The 26,613-nt window shown below is 42.0% G+C and overlaps 2 protein-coding genes and 1 long non-coding RNA gene across 3 annotated transcripts; 1 reads left to right on the forward strand and 2 right to left on the reverse strand.

The window, feature by feature from the left end:
- Positions 1-2,920: 2,920 nt before the first annotated feature.
- Positions 2,921-13,934, reverse strand: LOC306934327 (tyrosine 3-monooxygenase-like; the record flags this gene model as incomplete). Its single annotated transcript, XM_079516898.1, has 8 exons — positions 2,921-3,060; positions 3,646-3,791; positions 5,001-5,051; positions 5,480-5,547; positions 6,370-6,458; positions 8,593-8,632; positions 9,886-10,104; positions 13,917-13,934. The coding sequence occupies 8 exons, from the start codon at positions 13,932-13,934 to the stop codon at positions 2,921-2,923; spliced, it is 771 nt and encodes a 256-aa protein (XP_079373024.1).
- Positions 13,935-15,104: 1,170 nt separating this feature from the next.
- On the forward strand, positions 15,105-24,810 carry LOC306933232 (STAM-binding protein-like A). Its single transcript, XM_079515369.1, has 10 exons — positions 15,105-15,277; positions 17,509-17,750; positions 17,936-18,011; positions 19,374-19,469; positions 20,061-20,460; positions 21,067-21,191; positions 21,396-21,533; positions 22,341-22,453; positions 22,707-22,806; positions 23,075-24,810. The coding sequence occupies exons 2-10, from the start codon at positions 17,548-17,550 to the stop codon at positions 23,129-23,131; spliced, it is 1,308 nt and encodes a 435-aa protein (XP_079371495.1). The 5' UTR covers positions 15,105-15,277; positions 17,509-17,547; the 3' UTR covers positions 23,132-24,810.
- Positions 23,837-25,644, reverse strand: LOC306933233. The gene is made up of 2 exons (XR_013791202.1): positions 25,014-25,644; positions 23,837-24,982 (listed from the first exon to the last, which is right to left on the reverse strand). It is a non-coding gene; the product is annotated as an uncharacterized lncRNA (long non-coding RNA).
- Between the last annotated feature and the right edge of the window lie 969 nt (positions 25,645-26,613).

Consider the following 26,613-nt stretch of genomic DNA (forward strand, 5'->3'; position numbering starts at 1 on the left):
AGTCCGCCGCCGCCGCGAGACGCCGCCGCAGAGGCATTGTTCTACGACCCCAGAAGAGATGCGCTGTGGCGGGATGCGGCAACACGATGTCGGGCACCGACAATCACCAGGTATGTCTGTACTGCCTCGGCGTACAGCATGCCCGCGACGCTCTGGATACCGAGGACTTATCCCATTGCCCTAAATGTGGAACAATGGACGTAAGGTTCCTGAGAGGAAGACTGAGGCGCGTCGAGGAATTCTACAAGAAGTACGAATTCAAAGACGGCCATGCTCCGGAATCCTACGAGGACCCCGGGCTCGACGACTACACCCAGGAACCTCCACGGGCCAGACCGAGGCAAAGGCTGGACTACAGTCCGGTTGCACGTAGCACCCCAGCTTTGCCGCGCACAGGAGACGCTCGATCCAGAGGCCCCACTCTAGCACGGCCTATACCGGCTCCTCGTAGCCGCACTACAGCCACGGTCTCCTCCCAGGCAGCTGCAGACAGGGCCAACGAGGCCCGCTACGAAGCTTGTGGAGCCAGACCAAAAGCGGCGCCAAGAACGTCTACCATTGCTCGCCCTCTCATTCCTCGTCAGGTGAGCACCGAGGCTCGACACCCAGTAGCTGGGCCTCGCCACGAGATCCCAGTTATTGTGGAAGGGCGCTCCGCCAGGCCGATAGCGAAGCCCCGTCTTCGCACCGCGGCCTCCACTACCATGGCAGCCCGCCTAGACCCCTCTCCACCACACAGCACAGGTCCTGTGCAGGACTGGGCTGGTCTTGAAGAGGGGGAAATCGACTATGACGAACTCCCCTCCCCCCAGGAGAGGAACTACGATGAGTATGATGTCATAGACGAGGGCTACTACCGAGAGGACGGGCGAGAGCAGGACTACTCGGAGGAGGAAGACGAGTATGTCTATCGTCGCCAGTTCCAGGACGGTGAGGACTTCGAGATGGAGGAATTTCCTCCCCTCGTCGTCAAACAGGTGGTCGAGGCAGTACACCCACCACCTCAGCCCCTCGCTGATCTCCCCAAGGATTCTTCTACCTTGATGGAGATTTACAAGAGGGCTGCGATCCGCTGTAACCACACCTGGGAGGAGGTCGCTAGCGAAACGGTGCTGTTCGAGGGACGCTCTGAAGACAACCTCCCCCCTCCTGCACCAAGAAAGCAAGCCATTCCTCAGGCCAAAGGCTTCGTGGACACCATGACCAAAGCCTGGAATAACCCCATGGCCAAGACAGAGGCTATGCACCGCCGTGGCAAAGGGACAGCCACTGAAATGAAGGGCATGGACAAGCTGAACCTGCTCAACATGCCTCCCATGGACAGAGCCATGGCCTCTTATCTGGCCAACCCCCAAGCCCCCACTGTGATCCCACAGGACAAGGAGCCAGTCTTCTCCAATGCAGCCGACAAGGAAGGGTCAAAGGTCAACAAGTGGCTGTATGACCATATGACCTTCGTCGCCAGGGGACTCAACGCGGGGTCTCTCCTCCATGGGTCCATGAAGGCTCTACTCTTGACGATGGGCAACATATCTACCCCAGAGAACCTGGCTGAGATGCGCCGCCTGGTACACGAGCAGGCCCAGCTCCAGTACAACATCACCAAGCACACTGGAGCGGCCCTGGCGTCCTGCATCCTTCTGGAGCGGATGAGGTGGGTGAACCTCGCCCCTCTCCCAGATTCCGTCAAGAAGGACATGGTGGGGAAGAACATATCACACGAGAGCCTGTTCCATGGGGTTCTCGAGGATATGTCAGTCTCCATCCAGAAGGCGGAGACGTCAAACAAAACCATGAAGGCCCTCCAGCCACTGGCTGTCAAGAACCCAGTCGGCCGCCCTAAGGCCAAGCGTCCCCCATGGAAGCCCAAGGCGGACGGAAAGGGCCCACCCAGGCCCCCGAGGGACTACTCCGACGACAGGCAGCGTCTACCACAGGGTCCACGCCCCGACCGCCGCCGCTCCCCTCCGCCCTACAAGCCCAGAGGAGGAGGACCCAGAGGACGAGGAGCCGGGAAGCGGAAGTGACCCACATGGCGGGTCCCTGAGGGGGGTCAGAGCCTCACCCCCCCATTTTCTCCCACAGAGTTCAAGGCCGGAGGGAGTGGTCACGGACCTCACCTCCGAGCCGGCGTCGAAGCGCTTGAGGACGTGTGTACAAACTGCCATGGGCAGCAATGTACACACGTACCAAAATGTTGTGATGTGCAATTCACGTGCAAGTGTTCAAAATGTTTTTCTTACATTAAAGATTCAAAAAACAAAAAAAACACAAAAAACAACAAAACGAACTCTGAAGGGCATATGCCCACCTATGGGAGAAATAACCCATTCTGCATCAGCACAGGCTGGTGCAGTCCGGGACCGTCACGCCAAAAATTTTCTTCACTACCCGAAGAAACCACTAGAGGGAGACATTCCACACAAGGTGAGTCTTCCCCTAGGCAAACCGTTTCAACGTGCCCACAAGCCACAAGAAGACGTCACCAAACAGGCGGGCCTCCCCCCACACACGGGGAACCCCCTGTCACGTCATCTGTTGAAATGGCGGGAGTGCGGGGCATCCTCATGGATCATGCGCACTATAGCGACCGGATACAGGCTCCAATTCGCGTCGAAACACTAGTCAACACACAAGAGGAGGTTGAATGGACTGAAACCAGTGCTCCTCAAAACAACAGGCTTGGAGATCTGTTGGGAATTGATTACATGAAACAGTCACCCTGTGCCGAGTCCCAATGCTTTTTATGCCTTTGATACAGTATATATAGAGAGAGTGGCACAGAGGATTGTCCTAATTGGGGAGAACAGCCCAAAGTGTAAAGATGATGATGAAAGAGATGAAGGCATGAGGAAGAGGAGGGTGGTGTGTAGTGTATTCACAGCTCTGGGGAGTGCATGGCGGATGTACTGTAGTGTACTCATGGCTCTGGGGGGTGCATGGGAGAGGAGGTATGACGGATGTACTGCGTGCACTGGAACACCCGAAACGCCAGACTGGCCAGGAAATCCCTGGCCGAGAGCAAACCTGCGACTGGACGCAACTGGAACCCTGTGCGCTCTGTGTGTGTGTGTGTGTGTGTGTGTGTGTGTGTGTGTGTGTGTGTGTGTGTGTGTGTGTGTGTGTGTGTGTGTGTGTGTGTGTGTGTGTGTGTGTGTGTGTGTGTGTGTGTGTGTGTGTGTGTGTGTGTGTGAGAGAGAGAGAGAGAGAGAGAGAGAGAGAGAGAGAGAGAGAGAGAGAGAGAGAGAGAGAGAGAGAGAGAGAGAGAGAGAGAGAGAGAGAGAAGTTAGTGATCAAGGGCAAATTAAACATGACATTATAACTAAGGATTCATCCGAATAGGGTTTTCTCTATGCAGTTAACAAATTAAAATGAGATGAAAATGTTAGGGAGGGACTAGTGGACAAGAGATCCAGTCAAACGAAGACAAGTCATTTTATGCTTGGCTGCGCGTGGGTGCCGCGCTCCGAAAATAGCAGATGTACAAGTAGTAGATCAGCTATTTTCGGCACACACCTATAAATCAGGCATTACAACGCCCGGCAAAATAAAAAACATTTCAGATGACTAAAAATATTACTACAACTAAATCGATTCAAAAGAATACGAGTAAAATTACAGCAAAGTGTGCCGTCAAGTATGTACCTTTGAGGAAGCGCGAGACGTCCTCCAGCTGAGGGATGTTGTCTGGGCTGTACCCACAATGCCTCTCCAGCAGACGGAAGGCCTCCAGGTGCTCTGTGCAGGCGTGGATGTTGTACAGATCCCTCAGGGTGTTGTACACCGTTCTCCTGCACAACACAACCGCGCAATCCATTCATGAGGATTACAGATTGCAGAAATGATTTGAACGTACTAAAAAGCATGTTATGTTATTTTGTGAGTGAGTGAGTGAGTAGTAGGGCTGTCACGATTACAAATTTAAGTTGACGATTGGATTTAATTGTGTTTTTAGCATTGAACATTGGAACTTTACAATTGTATTTCTGTTTGCCTTTTGGGCTTCTTAATCAGAAATTGCACAGTGCAATGACAAAGAAATCACTGACACATTTAATAATTTGTAATGTTTTTGTTTCCAAAAATGTACAAAATAGCAGAAATAGTTGATCTACTAATTCTGCTATTTTTGAAAAATCTTACATTTTTTGAAACGATTGACAATTAATGCAAAAATAATTGTAATTATCTCAAATAAATAATTGTGATTAGGCGATTATGTAATAATTGAGTGAGTACAGCGTCTGATTGCTTGATGTCAATCTAGACATTGGAATGTTGGATACAGCTAGGTGTCAATGTGTCTTTTAAGTGATGACACATGCTCAAACCCTTTTAATGCTACATCCACACAACCCAAACGGAGTTGCACCACTTACTTCACACGCGTGTGATTTTTTAGTTAACGGATGAGCAGTGGTTTATTTCACAACTCTTTAAAAAACAAATCTGTGATTATTTTTTCCCAAAGCAAAACAACACCACCATTTGCTACACTGAGTGGCAATCCATTCAATCACTGCACCCTCGCTGACATTTTGCACTTAGATGATCTAAAGCTGATGTCTAGATTGCTTTAATAGCACCCTCCACCTGTAACTAATTTATCAAAATAACCATGGAGGCCAAATCATATTGCCATGACTCACAAGCATGTGTGTAACAAAGAAGCTTATGAAGCTGACTCATTGAGGAATAAATTGGTGCCGCATGGGGAAAAAACAAATTGCCCTTAACATAAGATTTAACATAACATCTTTGCCAATCCCATCTGACCCATATATATATATATATATATATATATATATATATATATATATATATATATATATATATATATATATATACAGTATATACGGCCAATTTGAGAGAGAGAGAGGGGGGGGGGGGGGGGAGCTACCACACAATATAATTATTAAACAATAGTGGAATTGTACTAAACGTTAATTATGTAAACACACAAGCAGAATGATACATAATAAATATCATAAATCAAGTACCAAGTGCTTATCTCCTCTTCTGTGTACTCCAGTTTGGGAATGATCTCCCCGCTGAGGACAAGAGCAGACAAGCACACTTTTAGTAAATCCTCAGGTTATGTCTAGTCACTAGTCACTAGTCACTAGACCAGACAACAACTAGACTAGTGGTCAACCACAGTACTCAAGTTAAATATTACTACAACTACAAGTGCTCATTCAAAGTACTGCAGTACTCAATATTAAAAAGTATACATGCTTTTAAAATTACTCAAGTATTCAAAATTAAAATTACAAAGTAACTTACATTGAATTGTTTTGGGAGTATTTGTCACTATACATTTATTTATATTGTGTGAAATGTGTCCCCTGCATTCCAAATAAAAAACGGACAGCATCTGAATGACATGTCTAGTATGTATCTGAATAGGCAACAAGCACTAATAAGTAAGGAGTGCCAGGGGCATGAGGTTGAGTGTGAAGAGATTATAGTGTCTTACTATCTGTATCCCAAGGCAATCTCTCCAATCATCTTCCGCCTCTGTCTGTAGACAATGTCTGTGAAGCCCTGTCCACAATGGATAAACAATGGGGTCACGCCACAAATCTGTATGTGTAGAGCCCCTCAAAAAGGGATAATAATACTTTACATAGTACACATAGTGCATGCAATTTTCCATAATGATTATATCGGGTTTCAGTATTTATTTATGATGTATTTTCTCTATTATTAAAGTTATTGTAGCGGCCAATTTGTATTGGGGTGGGGAGGGGGGCGGAGGGCGTGAGACATGGCCAAAGCATTTTCGAGGGTCCCCAGCCAGAAACGTCGAGAACCACTGGTCTAGACAACCACATGTCCACTGATAGACAGTGAGGAGTTTCACCAGTGTATAACATAATCTAGGTGTAATGTTAGAGTCCACAGAAGTGAACCTTTCAAGCCTTTCTCAACTCGCTGTTTTCTGCAAGACATTACTCTATATATATACGCCATATCTCCAAAACTGGTGGGTCAAACTGAACAACCAATATGTCAATTTGAAGCTATGATTCCCTGCTTTCATATGACATGAAAAAACGAAAATTCAAAAAAATCCAATGGCAGTTCTTCAGTCAAATTTGGACACATATGTGGAGGAACACGCTATAAACCAAATGAATCATCAGGAAATCACCACAACCAAAAATGTATTTACAGGTTGAAAACTCTGGCGTTTGCATTGGAGCAGTATTCAATAACCCCATTTCTAGACAAACGGGACACTATTTTTTGCTCCCTGCTGAGCAGGCACTCCGACTGGGGACCCCCCAAAATAATCATATTAGAACTGGACCCCAACCCTGAATTTCCGAGCGAACATAAGAAAGAAACATTTTATATACTCACGGGATGTTCTTGATCTAATTCCGGATTATACTTTGTGATGAGGTGGTGACATTTGTCCAATTCAGCTATTCTCTTTGGGAACCAGTGAACTGGAGGAGAAAAGGGAAATTGGGCACAAATATGAATGTCTCCAGGTGGACAGTTGGATATTCCAGTGACATAAAGCAGTGCTTCTCAAAGTGCTAGGAGAGATGCCTCATTGGCCGCTGCAGTTCATTGGAGCGACGTGTCTCCAATGAAGGCTGGAAGTCAAGCGGAAGTGCAGTGCTGAAGGCTTTTTTTCCCTTTTTTTTAAACAAATCTTTACAGTCATGACAATACATTACAATACAAAACAAGACAAACAAACATCATGCATAAAGTAAGGCTGCACCCTAGCCCTGTTTTTAGGACTCGAACTTCGGCAGGCATTTTCGAGCGAACATCCCAACCATTAGTTTCTAATTCATTTAAAAAATAACCTTCGAGCTCCGAACCTCCGCTTTTAACCAGGCTGCAATTCATAAATAGATCCATGGGGGGCGACATTGCATACAGACTATCAGTGAAATATGGCTTAAGTTCACAACGTGTCCCTGGGAAGGATTTAAGCACCATTATTAATAACATCTAAATCTTATAAAAGCCTATATAAATCCAAAATAGTATTAATAATAAGACAAGATATTTCCAACAGCCTTAATAACAGTTAATGAACATAGTACTCTTATTATGCATATCGCATTCTCGCCAAGATATATTTTCGAGTTATTTAATGGGTTCAAGCCCATTAATTAAGATTCGAGTGCCAATCCTAACGAGGGAACGTTCGAACCCCCGAATGTTCGGGGACAGCCTTAGCATAAAGTGAATGGCAGATCGAGTGGCAAATCAAGTGGCAAAGTGAGTGACAAAGTGAATTTAATGTTGTTTAAAGTAATTTAATGCAATCAAATAGGACTTTGGATGTATAGGCTGTCAAGGCCAGAAAGTAGCTTTTTGCCACTCAGTAGGCATTCCCGCATAACTTCCGGGTATGATGATGATGTCACACGCATATAGCCTGGTTAATAAACCAGACCGAATCAGCCGTTGGCAAAAAAAAGTTGCCTACCAGCGGATTACGGTCTGGCGAGGCTCAGTAGCACGCCTCTTTCCTACAGCAGAGAACAGGTCGGACCAATCAGGACACGGTATGCAATATAGGCGGGCTTTGGTACAGTGACGTTCAATGCTTGAGACTTTTGACTGACAGTAGCTCTGACCAATTGCGTCAAAGAGAAAATGTTCCCCGGGAAATGAAATCCAAGTGGAGCCAGCCCAGACTGATATACCGCGACAGTGTTGTGTGATATTAGTCTGGTTTATTAGCCAGGCTAGCGGCCATGCAGGAAGCCCAAGGACAGCCTGGAGGGTCTGGAGTACTTTGTCCGCTGTGAGGTGCACCTTTCTGACGTCAGCACGCTCATCAGCGCCATCAAGAGGATAGGCCTATCTCACAGCCCGTTTTTCACGCCCACTTCCGGTAAATAGTGGTGACTTTAACATGGGCATTTACACGTTTTTTTCTCTGGAGAATCTAAGTACATTTTCTAATGTAAAAATGTGACAGACCAATATTATTATGAAGCAAACAAGATGGTAAATCAGGTCGAGCAGATAGAACAAACCTTACCTTGAGAAAACAAAAGTTGTAGACTTCTTAAATAACCTCTTTTAACATGTAGCGTCTATGGAGTGACGTCACGCTATCACCACTAACCCCGAAAGGGGGCGTATTTAGGGGGGCGGGGAAATTCTGTGAGATAGGCTTATTGCAGACGACGTCAAGACCACCAAAGAGGTCAAAGGTAAGACCCTCCCCGTTTGTATTTGGAATTATTAAGTGATGCTATACAATTGTACTATAGAGGGTATGCGTGTTAGCCTGGCTAATAAACCAGACTAATATCACACAACACTGTCGCGGTATATCAGTCTGGGCTGGCTCCACTTGGATTTCATTTCCCGGGGAACATTTTCTCTTTGACGCAATTGGTCAGAGCTACTGTCAGTCAAAAGTCTCAAGCATTGAACGTCACTGTACCAAAGCCCGCCTATATTGCATACCGTGTCCCGATTGGTCCGACCTGTTCTCTGCTGTAGGAAAGAGGCGTGCTACTGAGCCTCGCCAGACCGTAATCCGCTGGTAGGCAACTTTTTTTTGCCAACGGCTGATTCGGTCTGGTTTATTAACCAGGCTACATGGCCGCGTCTCCAAATGGTGGATCTTAGCTTCAAAGGTCTTCAAATGCAGACACACGCACACACACACACACGCACACGCACACGCACACGCACACGCAGACACTCAGCAGCGATTTGCCAGGTAAACACCAGGTAATGCAACAAATGCATATAGTCATCTTAGCCTGCATGGCGCAGCCAGATTTCATCTGCCTGCACTGCATATTGCCCCCACGCAGTGCAGCGCAGTGGTATATTAGTATCACAACACGAGGCTATAGTCATCTAGTCTAGACTAAGTTTATAGCCTTCAATATAATATCAAAACATAAATAATCTATTGAAACTATACAAACTATTAAACTAGTAAACTGCCAGGTCAACAAATAAACCTGGCATCTGTCTGATTAATATTCTATCTAAATTACATTTAGATAGCACGCACGCACGCACGCACGCAAGTAGGCCTAATATCATTACAGAATACAAAACACTGAAGGTGAGTGGTTCTCAAACGTTTTCATTTTAAGGACCCCCAAATGTATTTTGTATATTTGGCTGCAGACCCCCATCTGAAAAGATTTTGTACCAGGGACCCCCATCAGAGACGATTTTGTGAAACATTTTCTTCTCGATTTTTCTAAATTGCTCAAAAATATATGATCTGCGAGATAGCTCACAATGCATTGCACGTTGTTTGTGAGCTTGTAGATTAAACTAAAGAGCCAAACTGTTCGTTCAAGTAGATAATGATATGTTTTGATGAGTTTGGATGCTACAGTATATTAAATAATTTGGCTGGGTCCCCCTGGAAGTACAGCTGAGGGTCAAAATATACATTTTGTTACATAATGTTGTTACATCAGAATATAGCCTAATATAGCCTATATACATTTTGAACATGCATCAAAATGTACATGTTGTTACATCAGCTCTCAAATCTGCAGCAATTATGTTTCAATTGTGAGAAATGAATATATAGTTTGAACTAATCTCAGACATGTAAATCTATCATCATGATAGGCTAACCGTCAATGATTATGCCTCTTATACTGTAGGCTATATACTGTAGGCCTATGTAAATCAAACGTTTTCCAATTTGACTTTTTTGTCTTGTTATAAGAAGCCTATAGGGCAGGCTATAACGAATCTGCTTTTTCACATTTATTAGCCTATAGGGGGTCCGCAGCCGGTCCAGCCCATGATTTGAATTTTTTTGTAGAAGAACCACTGCCTAAATTCAGTTTTTGGAAGAAAATAAACCTTCATCAGAAGTTAGAATACTTGTTGCTCGGGTCGGATGTCTCTTACCTCAAACACCTTGAGGGATCGTGACAGTGTGGGTGTCTTGGACGTCCTTAGGGTGAAGAAGAGGTTGAGCAGAGCTTTACCATCGTCTTCTTCAAACACGATCTGTTCCCCGGTGTCTGCTGCCTCTGCTGCAGCCGCGGCGGCCGCTGCCTCTCGCTCTTTGCGCGCATCTACAATCAAACTCTGCCGTCTGCCGACAACGAACCTCGGAGACTGTGACTATAAACACAAATACAAAACAAAAGTCATCATGCATATAGGCTAGTGTGCAAGTGTTTTGAGACACTTTTTTGAAACACAGAAAATACAAGAGATTTACAAAAAATATGTTAAGCCTAGAATCAAGCCAAATAGGATCCTGGTTATTCATGATCATACAACTTATTTTCTGTGGAAAAAAATAAAATGATGATATATGAAAATGATATAGGCTAATAGGCCTACACATTTAATAAATACAGAATCAACGTTTTTATGGTCATGATTCACCAGGATCCTGGAAGGCTTGATTCTAAGCTTAAAATAATTAATATAAATATTTTTGAAAATCTATATGGGAGAAATGAATGGCTGATTTTTCAGTGGAACCAGAAAACCACAACCATTGCTATGCCTAGAGCAGGGGTGCATGCATGCCTATGCACACGTTTTTGAATTGAGAACAAGATCTACCAACCAAAAAAATTGCTGAAAATAGTTTATAAATGTACCTGAGGGGGCTTTGGAATAGCGGCTCTGGCTTTACAAATGTCCTGGAATAGGACATTTTATTTATTTTAATTTTAAATTATATATATTTTTAGGAGCATGTCATGTGGTCTACCTGCAGAGCCTTTGTGATCTACTCACGATCTACCTTTTGGGCACCCCTGGCCTATAGAGCATATCAGTGGGCGTAGTTTTCTGGACCCACTACTGAAAACTCTCCAATTCATTTTTCCCAGAGATTTATAAAAATATTTATATCAATAATTCTAAGCCTATATATAGCCATGATAACCATTCAGGATCCATGCATAAAACCTTTGATTCTGTGAAGATTTGTTTTTTTAATATTGAATTATATGATCTACTACATTTAATAAATACCCTTTGTTTATAGCGTTTTTTCATTTTCATTTTTTCCACAGAATCAAAGGTTTCATGCAGGTCATGATGAATCACCGTAAATCTCTAAGGGGAAAATGAATGGTCGATTTTTCAGTGATTCCAGAAAACCACACCCATGCACTGCAATGCTTTATAGGCTACTATAGCCCTACACTTTTACTCCACTACAATTATTTGAAAATGTAGTTACTAGTCAGCCTATAATATACTTTGTAGATTTGGATTATTACATAACCTATACATTAACCACTCCATCCCTATATATATAGCCTACATTGTGGCCATTTGAAAGCTCACAATGCGTAGTGTGTTACGTCGTCATAGACTGAAGGGTAACAGGTCAAGAAAAAAAACTTAATATGAATGCGATCATTTCAAAATATTTTGAAAAGTTGTTAAATGGAACATTTTGAGTAGCCCGCACTTTATGCCACTTTAAGAATACATTTTGATGCCAAATATTTTGTAGCTGCATGTATACTTTAATTTTACGGACTTATTTACTTGTAGTATTTGCAGTATTGATACTTTTACTTAAGTAAACCATGTGAGTAGCCTACTTCTTCCATCACTTGTTGAGAAGTTAGCAGTGACATGCACTGCACACTGACAACTTCCGACAAGGTTCAAGAAAAGCTATAGGCCTACGCCTACTGCATGTGCAGAGCTATAGTTGGCATTTCTTACGGTTAATTTGGTCTTTGTAGGCTATAGCCGCTAGCTAGCATACAAAGACAAATTTACCGTAAGAAAAATAACACTTTTAGGCTATCACATCTCCAAAAGAGAAGTAGTTGCGACATAGACGGCTGTTCTAAAATTCTGATGGATATGTAGCTGCCATAAAATAAATACTAGGCCTACTCTTATGCGTGGTGCTCATGTTGCCATCATGACCTTGTTCCTTAACCTGTTTGCATCATTGTTTTCAGTGGTGAAAAGTAACTAAGTACATTTACTCAAGTATACTACTCTATACTTTTTACTCCAATGCAATTATTTGAAAACATTAGTTACTAGATTCTTTCTATATTTAGATTCTTAATACACACATTGATTACCCACATAATGTTGTTATGTGTTGTCTATTTGGTACTTTAAAGGGGAATACCACTAATTTTCAATTAACATTGTGAATCACATCTTGATGATGTCATCAAGATGTGGTTCACAATGTTAATGATTTTTTTCAGACCTCCAGTTCTAGGAAACACAGAATGGGGGTGGGGGGGGGGGGGGGGGGGGGACTTTTTTATTATTTCCACACAACAGCTCTAAGGTATATTAATGACATAGTAAAATGTTGAAAATGAGTGGTATGTCCCTTTAAGTATATTTTGATGCACTTAAAAATATATCAATTTGACTTGCAAACAGAGTATTTCTACATTGTGCTATTGATACTTTTACTTAAATAACAAAACTGAGAATTTCTTCCACCTCTGATTGTTTTCCATCTTTTCCAGATGCCCCTGGGTTTATATCCAGATGAACACTTTGATGAGCCTGCCCCAAAGCAGATGATCAAGGAATTCCAAGCAGAGCTCTCCTTCCTCGGTGAGGCTATTGCAGCAAGAAACGCAGGACTGGTAGTGCCCTACAACTATATATACTTAAACCCTACCGAAATAGAGAATAGTATAACCATTTAGGTATCAAAGGTTGTGAATGAGGATGCTAAAGGCAGAGGTTGTTGCATTTTCTGACATGTAGAGTGCATGCAGTTAGAGAGGTGACGGGGGGAAGTCTCTTTTATATATGTGTATTTTAATCAAGGTCATGGTCAAGGTCATCTTGCCTCTTTCCAACAGTTGCAGGAATCCTTCCAGCTCCCACCATCACATTTCTTCCGTTACTTACAGTTGAGACATTTTCTTAGAACACATAATTATCCCACAGTATGAACAACAACCCAGTCATCCAGTTCTAGATCGTTTCTTCAACATTGAGCCCTTTGAAAAATGTGCAGTCACTCAATTTTATGACACCTTACAGGCTGTGACTAGCCCATCTTCACGCTTGTTTTGTTTTCAAATTCTTACTCAACAAAAGTTTGATATGAAACAAATGTGCCCAACAAGACTTACAGCAAAGTAATCTGATCAGTGATCACTCAGAGTCAGACTATTGTTCATGAGTATATCATTCTTTCATGTGAATGATGTTTTTTTTTTTCCATTTAAGTAAAGTCCATGTGGGCTGAGCACCTTTGGTGCATGACACATAAATAAATAATCTATCTATACTGCAAATGGCCTATGAAACTATTTTCATGTTTTGACACTACCTTTTGATGTTATGGGAGGAAACTGATTACAAAAAGATAAAATAAAAGAGATGAGAAGTGAACAAGTTACATAAGTGGTCAATTTTGTCATGAACTTTATGTTGAAATGTGTGGACCAGTGATCATATCTCACACTAGTGTGTGTGTGTGTGTGTGTGTGTGTGTGTGTGTGTGTGTGTGTGTGTCCAGTGTCCACTATGCAGAGACAATATGTGGAGAACGAAGCATGGCTGGTACAGAGCAGACATTTAACCCCTTAATCAACCCTATTTTATACTTCAGCTATTCAAAAATATTTGTTTTAAATGTTGAAGAATATATTGGAATAATTTTGTCATTCTGGCACAAAATCAAACAAATATATACCAATGGAGGGTCCTTGGCATGAAAATGCTTGAGAACCTCAAGCAATGTGGTATCGTGTAGGCCTATTACATTTCAGAACTCAGACGGTTTTATGCTGCAGGCCTACTCTGCAAGGGTAACAGGTTTTGTCTTTGTCTTCAGATTAGTCCTCGCGGGTGTGTCTGTGTGGTAACTGTTCTGAGAGTCATCGCTGACTTTGTAAATTTGCTTCCCCATTCTCAAGAATCAAGAGGTTTTACTTTTATTTGTCACTCACTCATACACGTACAGCAAGCATCACCGACATGGTCCATAATGAAATAAAATATGAATGATGGGGGAAAAAAAGTAAAACTTCTTGTGTACACTGATGTAAGTAGGCCAATACTTCCTACAGTAGTCTATATAGGCTATATGTACGTCTGTGCAATAAGACTACATTTGTGCAATATATATATATATATATATATATACATTTGTGTGTGTGTGCGTGCGTGAATGCTGCTTATCCTCTTAGCCCATCACAGGGATCCTTCGAAGACGGTTTTGAAAGCTGAATGTTTGAAGTTTTTACTTTTGAACCTGTTTTGTACCTATGTTTATATCTGTTATATTCTCTGTCCCTTTGTATGGTACCTATGTTTTTATGATGGGAGTACAGAGTGTAGGTGTGTGCTGTAGTAGTCTCCTAGTTAGTTAGTGACTGAGCACAAAATTGTAATATGTGACTGTGACAGTGTGTTTGTGTGTGTGTGTGTGTGTGTGTGTGTGTGTGGGGGGGGGGGGGGGGGGGGTGGATCAACTATTGAATCTGTAACATTGGAGCTCCCTCTACTGGAATTACTGGACATCGCTGAACTGAGAAAAAATAATTAGGCGGCGGCCTGTCACTAACCTGACTCCGCCAGATGGGGCAGCAGAGAGTACACTAGGAGGGGGGAACCCAGTGTACTCTCTGCTGCCCCATCTGGCGGAGTCAGGTTAGCCTGTCACAACTCACAACCAACAATCCTGTGAGCATGTTGATTTATTGATAGAATGTTTGTCTTTGGGGCGCCCGCTGGCCTAGTGGTCCAGGCGCTGACATCGCGTCGCGTGTTCGATTCCCGTTAATGACGACCTTTGCTGCATGTCTCTCCCCTCTCTCTCTCTCTTCCTCTTCACTTGTATCTATCAATAAAGGCAGAAAAGCCAAAAACAAATCTTAAAATGTTTGTCTTCGTTTGTTTGTCTAGCTGATACGAACTATTTTCTTGTTTCTTTTCTTTTTTGCATTTGAATTTTGATGAAAGAGGATATAAAGTTGAGTTGATAAACCTGCGTTTGTTTGAACCTTTTAACCATGAATAGTATCGCGTAGCCAGACAACTATTCCACAATCTCCGAATGCAAATTGCGAGAGGCAACCTTAGAGCCCATATATATATATTAATAATATATATATTCTAAGGAGGCAAGTCAACAGTCTTGTAAACAGTACTCTGGGTTGTAACGCGAGACTTCCGGGATTATGACGTCAAGCGGATGTTGTTATCATCGCGGAAGTGTAAAGATGTGGTGGTGCTCGATATTAAGCAACTAATCTTATGCCTGCTGTATTTATTGTAGCTTTGTATATACGCAAGAGTTCCCCTTCTGCAGTGTGATCAGGTAAGCAAGCAAAACAACCCGCTTCAACATAAATGAACACAATTTAGACTGTAGCTGGAACGTCCTGGTTTAGCGAACAGGTTATACACGTTAGCAAAGGAGCTAATGCAACGTCGTAAATCAATGCCAGTCATAATCTCACACACAGTGATCAAAAACCAGAGATAAATTGGATAAATAAGAAAGATGTTCCCAAGTCGACTCATACCAAAATGTTTGTTTGACATTACGACAGATGAGCATGCATTATGTTACTTTTAACTAAGCACAGCCAAGCAACACAACCCCGGTGGCCATGGTTCAAGAAGTTGATCATAATCTTCATGTCAAATAACATAAATTATTTTATTTTATATCTGAGTCTGGTGCAATGTCAATACAGTCCTCTCAGTTTGGAACGGGCTCTATGCCAATGTCACTGGAGGTGCAGTATGGTGATAAATCCTGACTGCAATCAGATTTCATCAGTGACCATGCTTGTTTGTGTATTGCATCTCCTTTCAAATCTCAAAGAGCCTGTTTTTTTTGGAAATGTAAGATTAATTGTAAATGAATAACTAAATCAAGATTTATTTTAACATTGACAATACCAAGATAAGCTTTTGTCACTGTACATTTAAACGCCCTATCCCCAGGCTAGTGGCTACTGTACATGTGATGGCTTGTGAACAAGATATTTGAAAATGGGTAATTACACACAAGAGTACGCACAAACGCATTAGCTATAACCTTCATGTTATCCAAATTAAGATGGAAAGATTTCTGATGCCGATTTTAAAATCAATAGACTCTAATCTGTAAGCCACTTAGCCTTCTGCTGCTGTTGTGATTTGAAATACGTTTTTTAATAATTGATGCATTAAAATAATTATAGGGTTATAGGTAAAGTAAACGCCTGAGTTAGCTGCATTGAAAGCTTAAGTGTCAGTTGACAAATTAGCATTAATGTTCCATTTGCGACAGGCCCTTCTTGCCTGGGAACATTTGTTTTAATGATTCGCCGAATACCAGTAAAGAATTTAACCTCAGCCTCGTAGTGAAGAAAATTAATGCAATAGTATGATCATTGATGATCTGATGCAATAGTAATACAAAATAATCAGACCTGTCTGAAGTGACATGTTGGTACCCTAAACATATGGACAGACAGACATAGGGATGGACGGACAGACATTGCTGGTTCTTCTAAGAGTGGTTGCACCACTCAAAAATATTCATATTTATTTAAAAGACAAAAATATTCAACCAACTACAGCAGCCACACCTGTGCTACTGAAAAAGGTTTTTGTCAAACCTTGATTTTTGGCTGGTGTGTGCTGTGTGGCCAGGAACTGGTGTTTTAAAAACATGTGACCAAGGCTGAAAGACTGCTCTAAATTTGATGTTGTTACAACAGAGTAGACTGTTGTGAACGCACTTGCAGGAGTGACAGCAGTGAACTGCACAGTGCAGGCACGTGAAACTCTGCTACAGCTGCTTGCTGTCGGGCAGAAACCTCTTATATTTGTTTTTTTGTAAATGAATGCCCTACTAGATCATAATACAGCGTCACACAAAAGTAGCAGATCCACAGGCTCAAACGTGGCACAAAGTCTGTTTTGAGCTTGCAGATCTGCTACTTTTGCTGTTTGAATCAGTTTTGGACATATGAGGTTTCCACCCGACAGAGACGTTATGAAACGAAGAGAGAGTCATTAATGCTGTAGGGTTTGGCTAATTTGCATGCCATTGGCCCTCCGCCTCTTCGCCCTAGGCCTAGAACATCACCTTTGATTCACCGAATACCAAGAATTGACCCTCGGCCTAGTGAAGAAAATTACCTGATGCAATACTAATTGTGTTTTTGTTTTGTTTTGTAACGAAGGCTTTCACTCACCTTCACGTATGGGTATTATGATGACACTGAATATTGGTATCTATATATACGGTATCTAACTAACCTATCTAAGTCTGACATGACAAACTAACTCCATATTTGGTTGTGGTTGATCTTCTAGACTAGAGCTCCATATATAGAGCTGGCTGGCCCGGCAGAGACATTTAGTGCTGATAATCCTGACTTGCTAAATGCTAAAACTCCATATATGGATATAGCTGACTTATTGTGACATCAGTGAGATGTAACAAGCATCCAGCCAGCACTAAAGAGTGGCATATCACACCTTGAGTTCAAATGCAAGCAGTATTCAGTTGCTTTAACTGACTAATGTGTGTTGTGCCTGTCTTCCTAGTGTGTCAGGTGGAGGTGAAACGAATCAAACTGTGTAATCATGGCAGACCACAACGATGTTAGTCTGTCACCAGAGGAGCGTGTCCGTGCTCTGACCAAGAAGGGGAGCTCAGTTGAAGTCAACGATGATGTGCCCCCGCGGCGTTATTTCCGCTCTGGCATGGAGATGATCCGGATGGCTAATATCTACATAGAAGAGGGAAATATTGAGCATGCGTTTGTCCTCTACAATAAGTACATCACGTAAGTGTTTTGTATGACTGTCTAATGTTTTGAACTTGAAATGTCTGTTGAAGATTTCCTGATCTTTTGAATTAACCGACAACATGCTTTTTGTCTGAGTCATTGATTTATGTTAAAAAATATATATGCATGATGAAAATAGACATGTTCAGAGCATTTAATGTTTAGTTTTTCTCTTTCTCAAGGCTCTTTATTGAGAAACTTCCAAAGCATAGAGACTACAAAACAGCCAACATTCCCGAGAAGAAGGACACACTCAAGGTAGTCGCTAGTTTAAAGTTTTTCAGAGTTGCCCCCTCCCTCCTCTCTTTCAAAACCCACCTCTTCAAGATAGCTTTCCCCAGCTGAGGTCTGGTTAAGATGTCCCCCCTTCCCTTGCTTTTACTTGCGCAAGCAGAGCGCGCAAGTAATAGTTTTCGTCCAGTGCTTCGATGTGTATGTCGCCGTTTGATGCGTATGCGCCGTGCCAGCGTATGACGTAATGACTACTTGTGCTTGATATCCCGAGAGAAGACAGACTATGCACCCACTGCACACAAAATGAAGTGGAAACCGAGCTACACTTCCTAACCATCTGTCCATTGTACCAAGACATCAGAGACACATACTTCCCACAGATTACAACCACACACGGAGATTTTGAAAACATGACCAATGACAAAAAACTCCCATATCTGCTGGGCGAAGTACAACAATGTGCAAACACAGCAGCAAGATTCGTGAGTTGCTGTGATAGGAGAAGGATATCAAACGGAACACAACCACCCTAAAGACTAATCATTGTGTATATTCCTGCACTATACCTGCATCCAGTGATCTTGGTACAATATAGAAATGGATCTATTGAAGATTCTGACGTTCAAATGTACACATTTTTTGTTTTGATTGTATTGCTGTATTGTTGTATTGTGCTTTCTGCTTTGGCAATGTAAACGTATGTTTTCTCATGCCAATAAAGCCCTTTGAATTGAATTGATATGGCATTGGTGTCAGATTACATACATGTATACATAGGGGCATTACCTTTAATCCTCCCGACACTAAAACATATCGTCATTACGTCACCATCGAAAACCAATTACACCCTGGTATTGGGTCCTTTAATCCACATCTTTATTACGTCATCATTGAGAGCTAGTTATACCAGTCATATGCTGCTACGATACATACGCATCAAACGGGGCATACGCAAAGTAACCACATTATACCGCTAATCAACTACATATACATATACATAGAGGCATTTCCTTTAATCCGTTAATGATTTATTTTTCTTTGAGAAACTAAAAAGGGATCCAGGACACTTCTAAATCGATAGACAGTTTGTAGCGGTCGACAGTACTTGCACGCTCTGCTTGCGCACTATTAGGCCATTTATGGCCTAATTGTGTGCAACAAGCAAGTAGGCACTCGACAGTGCAGTTCTTGTTTTGCTTTGTTTTTTGTTTTCTTGAATAAAGTTTGTTCCTAGTGTAACAGTGTTTTATGTAAAGCGCTTTGGGTATTCAGAAAAGCTCTATATAATTATGGAGCTATTATTATTATGATTATTATTATGTGGCCTCTAGAACAGTTTTGTTCAGGATAAATAAGTTCTTAATTTTCTTTTGTGTCCTCTTTCAGAAACTTAAGGAAATTGCCTTCCCTCAAGCAGAGGTCTTAAAGAAAGCTCTTTTGAAGAGATTTGAACAAGAGCATGCACAGTACCATGTCAAAAAGGTAAATTCCATAAGATGAACAGGAATAGATGGCCTCATGTGTGACAATTTCTCTGAAATATATGTATCATCAAAGACAATCATTAAAAGATGGGGGAATTATCAGATTTGATAAGTAAAGTAAACTAAGTTTAACATCCAGAGATAACAAAATGTAACGTTCCATTTCTGTGGTATAGCTCTTTTGTCTTGCCCTTATTACGAGTGTTAACTACACTTATTAAAATGTACTACTAAATGTACTAAAGAAATGCTACAGTTTATATTAAAAAGACAACAAGAGCAATACAAATGGGTTAAGGTAGGGAGAGTCGCAAAACCATAACAGCATCCAAAAAAGATAATAATACAAATGTCTGATAGATTTATTATGCAATGTGACATTTTAAACCAAGGTGTATTAACTGTACACCACAAATAAATTAGGAACATAGTTGTGGGCACGTTACAACATGCAAGCTATATGTTTTTTAATTTCAAGTTTTAACACTGAAGTGAAAGGTGCTTTGTTAGCTGTATAAAAAGATGAAGGTGTTGTCAAGTTGGCTCTCATCATACCATGCGGATTGTCTCAATTGGTGCTGATATACAGAAAGCAGAGGAAGAAGCCTTGGCCCGCGAGCAGTCGAAACAGAGAGCGCTGGACGTGGAGCGCCAGCGTGTTGTGGAGCTGCAGCGCCGCCAGCGGGAGCAGGAGCAGTTCAGTGCCTTCGAGGAGATGATCCGCCGCCAGGAGCTGGAGAAGGAGCGCCAGCGAGTGATCCTGGAATTTGCCACACCCGGCACCCCGCCCCCTGACATGCCCCTCATCCCGGGCATCCAGGGCCCGCCTGTCGGAACATTTGCAGTGACGCCTCCGCACAGCCCAGGGGACTTGTCTGGTGGCACCAACCACAGTCGCCCTCCGACCACAGCTGGAACACCGACCACTGGCCCACCCACCTTTGACCGATCGCTCAAACCAGGCTCTCTGGCCAGCCCTGGGAACAACAGTGAGTTAATCTCATTCAGAAATGAGGGGAGCCTACAGGCGTTAAACGGTTACCGGAGAACTCGCCAGTTTACCAAGTCGCCGCAGCAAATTCTTCATCATTGTCTTCATCGTTATGCTAATATGCTGTCTTCATCAGTGTAGTATGTCAAACTCACAGATGTTATAGTTCATTTCCAAAGTGATCAAATTATTTTGTGCAATTAAATGGTCAGCTAGATAATGATAAAAAGTTGAGTACGTAAATACCAATGATATTGCAGGATATTGTTTACTAATGAATTACATTGTTTCGGTACTTTGGTGTTTAAACTTTTAGCATTCCTACTTTCTCTAGTGTTAACTCTAAACAACTATCCTCTCTCTCTCTCTCAATTCATGCAATTTAAATGAAGGTGAAGTAAAACTAAAATGCACTAAATCTAGCGAGTTGGTAAACTGGCGAGTTCTCCGGATACCCTTTAAACCCAACCACCCCTGCTCCAAAGTGTTTATTCTCTGCTCAGCTGATATTGTTTGACCTACTTTAATCATGCGTTGTTTCAGTAAAAACAAAAACAAACAAGAAAGCAACTTTTCCAAAATCAGTCCGTTATTATTTTTGCAGATACAATGTCGGATGCCATTCGGCAGTTGGCGGTGCCTGCAGAGTTGTGTCGGAGTTTCCTCAGGTTGGCAGAGGGCAACACAAGCAGATCTGTAGAGACGTGCGGGATCCTGTGTGGCAAGCTGGTAAGAAAAGAAACGTCAGCTTTGTGCAACTTCAAGTATATGTATTATATATACATTTTCCATAAAAGTGTTTTTCTGTATAAGCTTTTCCCCACAAAAGTTACTTTGTCTGTGAAAATGATGTGGCCTTTTCACTCTGAACCCAAAGTGGGACACACAGCAGTTCTGCATTGTTGGTAGTCATTTTTTGTGTGCTCTCTACAGACCCGAAATGCATTTACCGTGACCCATGTGATAGTGCCAAAACAGACTGGTGGACCTGACTACTGTGACACGGAAAATGAGGAGGAACTCTTCCTCATCCAGGATGAGTACAATCTCATCACCCTGGGCTGGATCCATGTGAGTAAAGACACCCCCAACTCACCTGCATGACTGAGTTATACTTTGTTCTGCATGGTGTTGCACAACAAAAATAGACAATTTACTAGCTTACAAAACGTGTCGCAGTGCAATGTGTTGAGAGCTTCTAAATTGTGTATTTTCGGTATTGATCAGGCTTTATAGGACACTGTTGTGTACATACTTGCTCTGTTGTCAGCCTGGTATACTGCATAACCGCTATTGTGAAAATAGCTAATGTGGAGTTATGGGGACACAATAGTAAATATGCTGAAGTATGCCTACATGCAGTGTCTGGAATTTCCTTCGGCAGCAATATCAATCAATCAATCAGTCTTATCTATTTCATGTTAATTGCAGTTGAGTATGTTTTTATGTAATCAGGTTTTGATGATAGATTATATGGAAATTGCTCAAAGCATGGCTCAAAATAACCCTGTGGAGGAGATCGCAGTGAGATGTTTTGCTAGGAAAACATCTCATCCGCTCTTCCTATGGAACAGCGTGCCTGACATGCTCTTCTCTCTTGCACCACAAGACACTTTTTTCGGCCAGTCATACCTTCCGATATGATGCCGGTAGATGGCAGGAACGATGGCAAAATGCAGAGGAAAGTTTGATATTGGACTCGACTGAACGTCTGCTTGACCAAATCTTTTCCTTGTAATTCATTTGATCACCCGTTTACATATGCAAGCCCACTCCACAGGTCCACCAGGCTGTTTTGCCCAGGCATTGTTGGAAGTGTCTACTCTGCACCTGTATACTGTAAAGATTGACCACTGACTGCCTGAATTGTTCTTTCAGACCCACCCAACTCAGACAGCGTTCCTGTCTAGTGTAGACCTCCACACACACTGTTCCTACCAGATGATGCTACCAGAGGCCATTGCTATCGTCTGCTCACCCAAGTTCAACGAGTGAGTCTTTAGGCAGGAAAGTCTCTTTTGGGGGGAAATTGTTAATGCTTCACTGATGTTTTTCACCATGCAATTACACAGTAAAATCCTCTGTTAATTTAACCCTGAGTGTATTTTGTACACTACAAATCCAAGGGTTTTGATGTGTTCTTTGTATATTTGTCAACATAATTCCCAAGATATTTTCCTTGAGTGTCTATGTGCTAAAGTTGTTCCAAGCATGACAGGGTTGCTCTCTGTGTTGCTGTTGCAGAATTGGCTACTTCAGGCTAACAGACCGTGGAACAGATGAAATCTCCACATGTAAACAGAAGGGCTTTCATCCTCACAGCAGAGACCCTCCTCTTTTTACAGTGAGTACACTTTTATACACATAAAAAAGGAGAAAATAAAAGTCCGTCCTGGGCTGTGGATCTGTTACTTTTGATGCTTTTGTGTGGTTTCTGCCCGACAGCAAATACATTATACACACACACACACACACACACACACACACACAGCGGCACACACTCTCTCTCTCTCTCACACACACACACACACACACACACACACACACACACACCTGTATATGAATGGTGTATAGGTCTTAAGTGATTAACCCATATCTCTTTCCTCTTTCAGCATGCAGACCATATCACCATCACTGATGGCACAGTGTCCATGTTAGACTTGCGGTGATTTTATACACTAACAGACTCTCTAAGGAAACACACAGAACTGTCCTGTTCTAGAAAATACCCATTTTCAAGATGGTACCAAGCAAATAAATGGCTATGGGTTTGACCATTTTCAACGGACCTCAGTTGTTCTCAAAGAGAACAGCATTGGGATTTTCTTTTCTCTATTTCAACCCCTTTCAGCACTTTCCAAGCAAACAGCTACACTTCATGTGTAGGGGAAACCTCTGGCTATTCAAGTCCATTGTTTTTGTGAGGGTGTACAATGGCTCCCCCTCTTTTTTACTTTAAACTTTGCCATTATGTCAAATTTGTGTCAATGAAATGTTGTTTTAGTTGACATTATGTACGGTTCAACTGTGTACCTTCAGCCTTTGTTTCATGATTTATATGAAGGGTTGGGCATGCCTAACAATCAAGTGCCAATGTGATTTTGTTTATGATGCTCCATAAAAATTTATAGTTTTATCTAGTGACATGTATATTATGGGTGCTTTCAGAAATACACTTTGAGAATCTGCTCCGATTTCAGAGCTCTGGTGGAGATGTAATGGAGCACTGAGTAGTTCATGTCAGAATAGTTACTCATTTACTAATGTTATAATTTTCAGCTTTTAAAATGCATCCCATGTATAATCATGATTATTCCATGTGTGAATTGTGAAGTGTTGAATACTGCATACAAACCATCTCATTTTGCAATGACTTCCTCCTCCAATGTTCAGATGCTCGACCTCGCTTTGGAGTCGAAGCAGTCAGTGTGCGCACTCCCAGAGAGCAACACTCACAATTTCCCAACGGCAATGTGCTGGGCACTCTGAATTTACCAATGACCAGACAGCACTCGGGTGCGCTTCAGTGTTCTCAGTGTATATCCGAATGCATCCTATAGGCGAGTATAGTGCATAGCAGTGGGCGTGGTTTTCTGGTTCCACTGAAAAATTGGCCATTCATGTTTTCCCATTGAGATTTACAAAAATATGTATTTATTTATTTTAAGCAAGCCATCCAGAATCCTGGTGAATCATGACCATAAAACCTTTGATTCTGTGAAAGAAAAGAAAACCGCTAAACTAAGGGTATTTATTAAATGTAGTATCATATCATTAAATATTAAAATATATTTTCACAGAATTCACACAGAACGAACTAATATGTGTTTCTGATTAGTGCCTTTTTTTTCTCCAGTGAATGGAATCCTTAATTCTACAGCTACAATAACATTCTAGAAAATTGTCTCCTTCCAATTTCGTAGCAATACCTTGCAGAAGGCTGTTTTGTGTTTAAGAATGACAAACCCTCCATGCCCCAGATGCCCCTCCATAATAGAAATGTTTGTTGAGATGAGTGAGGAAGAATTTGACTGGTCTGCAGCGCCCTGACCTCAACTCTCAAACTTTGGAATGAATTGGAACACCAATTGTGAGCCTGGCCTAATCGTCCAACATCACAAAATATTTCAGGCATTTTACTTACATTTTTGTGAGGAATATCTTCAGGGTCAATGGTTAAAAATTGTTAAAAATGAGTCCAGAGATTTTCAAGTTGTGTGAATTTCTGCCTCTGTGGGGGGTATCTATATGCAAATATCATGAACTGACCAATGGCATTGTAAGACCCATTGTAAAACAATGGGACCCAATGATGAAATTGATAATAAATTAAATTAAAAAAATAAAATCTTTGAACTCTGTTTTTGATAAAATATATTAATGTTGCCCAAAAGCATCGCTGGGCCCTGCAGGGTTTTAATGACCTTGTGGCTGAATGGAAGTAAATTGCAGTAACAATGTTCCAACGAGTGAAAGGAAGCATGCAAATTGTCTTGTCACTGAGAAGGTGTTTTGACAGTCTGACCATATTGTCCACTTTGTCCAGTCCACTGTGCCCTTTGCCCACTACCTGGCCGTGAACAAGAAACAAACTATCACATCGCTGTGAGAACCGCAAAAGGTTATTCCTCTTCGATTACTGCATGCCATGCCTTTTGCTACGTCTGTATGAATATTTTTTATGTATTGTATACTGTAATTATGAATCTGTGCTCCATACATGTAAACATGGTCTTAGTTATATAAATGATGACATTCGCTTACAAAGACCACTAATCAGAAACACTCATTAGAATACAGGCTTTTGGTGTATGTCTTATCTGAACTGGTCAGCTAAGAGAAAATAAAATCAATTGTAACTCAGGTATTGTAGCAGTGTTTCTGCCGCGTTCTCTAATTTTGTATACAAAATACATCATTCAGTTGAAATTATTTCTGCTTGCCTTACCACCATATTTCCACCTGGTTTTCTTTGTTTGATGGGATATTGTTAATGAAACGGCTCAGACGTGTGATGTCTTCATGCTTCCGAACGAAATGCGTGCAACAGACAATGTACTGTACCTACTACTGTACAATACTCACCACCATCATTCAAGCTTAACCAGCTTTGTTTCTGCCACACTCGCATTAGAATAATTGAACTAGACATACTTATATGATAATCTTTGAATCTCTAAATGCCCGGTCAAAATAATAAACTTATTGTCTTATTTTGTGTGTGAGTGTGTGTGTCTGTTACAGTATGAAGGGAAATATAGAGTGGCTAAACAGATGAGTCCTTTAATCACTGTACAACATGGCAATGTTATTGCGACCTGCGGCTCGAGAATCCACCACTCCTGAATGAAGAAGAGTCTGGTGCAATGCACAGGTGCTGGACCTGGTGAGAGCAGGAGTGGACCTGGTGAGACGTATGAGGGGCCCGGACAGGAGGCAACCCACAGAGCCTATAGTCCTTCCACGTGCCACATTGATGCGATCCTCCCGCATACCCAGACCCGGCAGAGTAGTTCCGGAGGAATGGATTGTGTGGCCCTGGTTTTTTCCTAATGGGTCTGATCGAGGGTAGCTACTGGGTCGTAAGTCGGGACTTGATCACCCCGGTTGGGTCACCTGAGTGAGGGGTATGATGTTGGAAGACCCGAAACCCTGATGACCTTGGGATACATCACTGAGGATACTGAGAGTCCCGGGTGCATCCATGCGATGTATTTTTAATTAAGTGTTCTACAACTGGCTTTGTTAGTCTGTCTGTCTGTGCTCAAAAAATGAGCATGGTTGCTACGGTCACCCAGTTCACCCGGGTGTGATTTCATTACGTCAGACATTACGTCAGATCAGAGCTGATCAGGCTATATAAGACCTTACACCACTCAGTTCACACGGGTGTGATTTTTAAATTTAGTGTAGCCAATTTTTACCTCCCTTTTCTCCAGAATGTATTATTTATTCCAATTCATTCCTCCTATGGGCAATTCATTAAGTCATATCGGTAAAGGACGATGTTGGCCTTAAAATGTAATATCAAAATAATAATAATCGGTTTTAGCAGATAAAGTTGGATTACATTCAAGTTGTTTATGTTGGGATATGGGCCAACAATAACTGTGCATCCCTAGTTTTGGAATAATGGAATAAAGAGCCATTG

This window comes from Electrona antarctica, assembly GCF_951216825.1.
Source record: "Electrona antarctica genome assembly, chromosome: 12".
NCBI lineage: Eukaryota > Metazoa > Chordata > Actinopteri > Myctophiformes > Myctophidae > Electrona > Electrona antarctica.

What these genes read in the sequence shown, in the direction of transcription:
- LOC306933232 (XM_079515369.1), top strand. Translation starts at nt 17,548, where the DNA reads ATGGCAGACCACAACGATGTTAGTCTGTCACCAGAGGAGCGTGTCCGT. An exon ending in CACAGTACCATGTCAAAAAG is followed by an intron (nt 19,470 to 20,060) that starts GTAAATTCCATA and finishes GCTGATATACAG; the next exon opens with AAAGCAGAGGAAGAAGCCTT. An exon ending in GGATCCTGTGTGGCAAGCTG is followed by an intron (nt 21,192 to 21,395) that starts GTAAGAAAAGAA and finishes TGCTCTCTACAG; the next exon opens with ACCCGAAATGCATTTACCGT.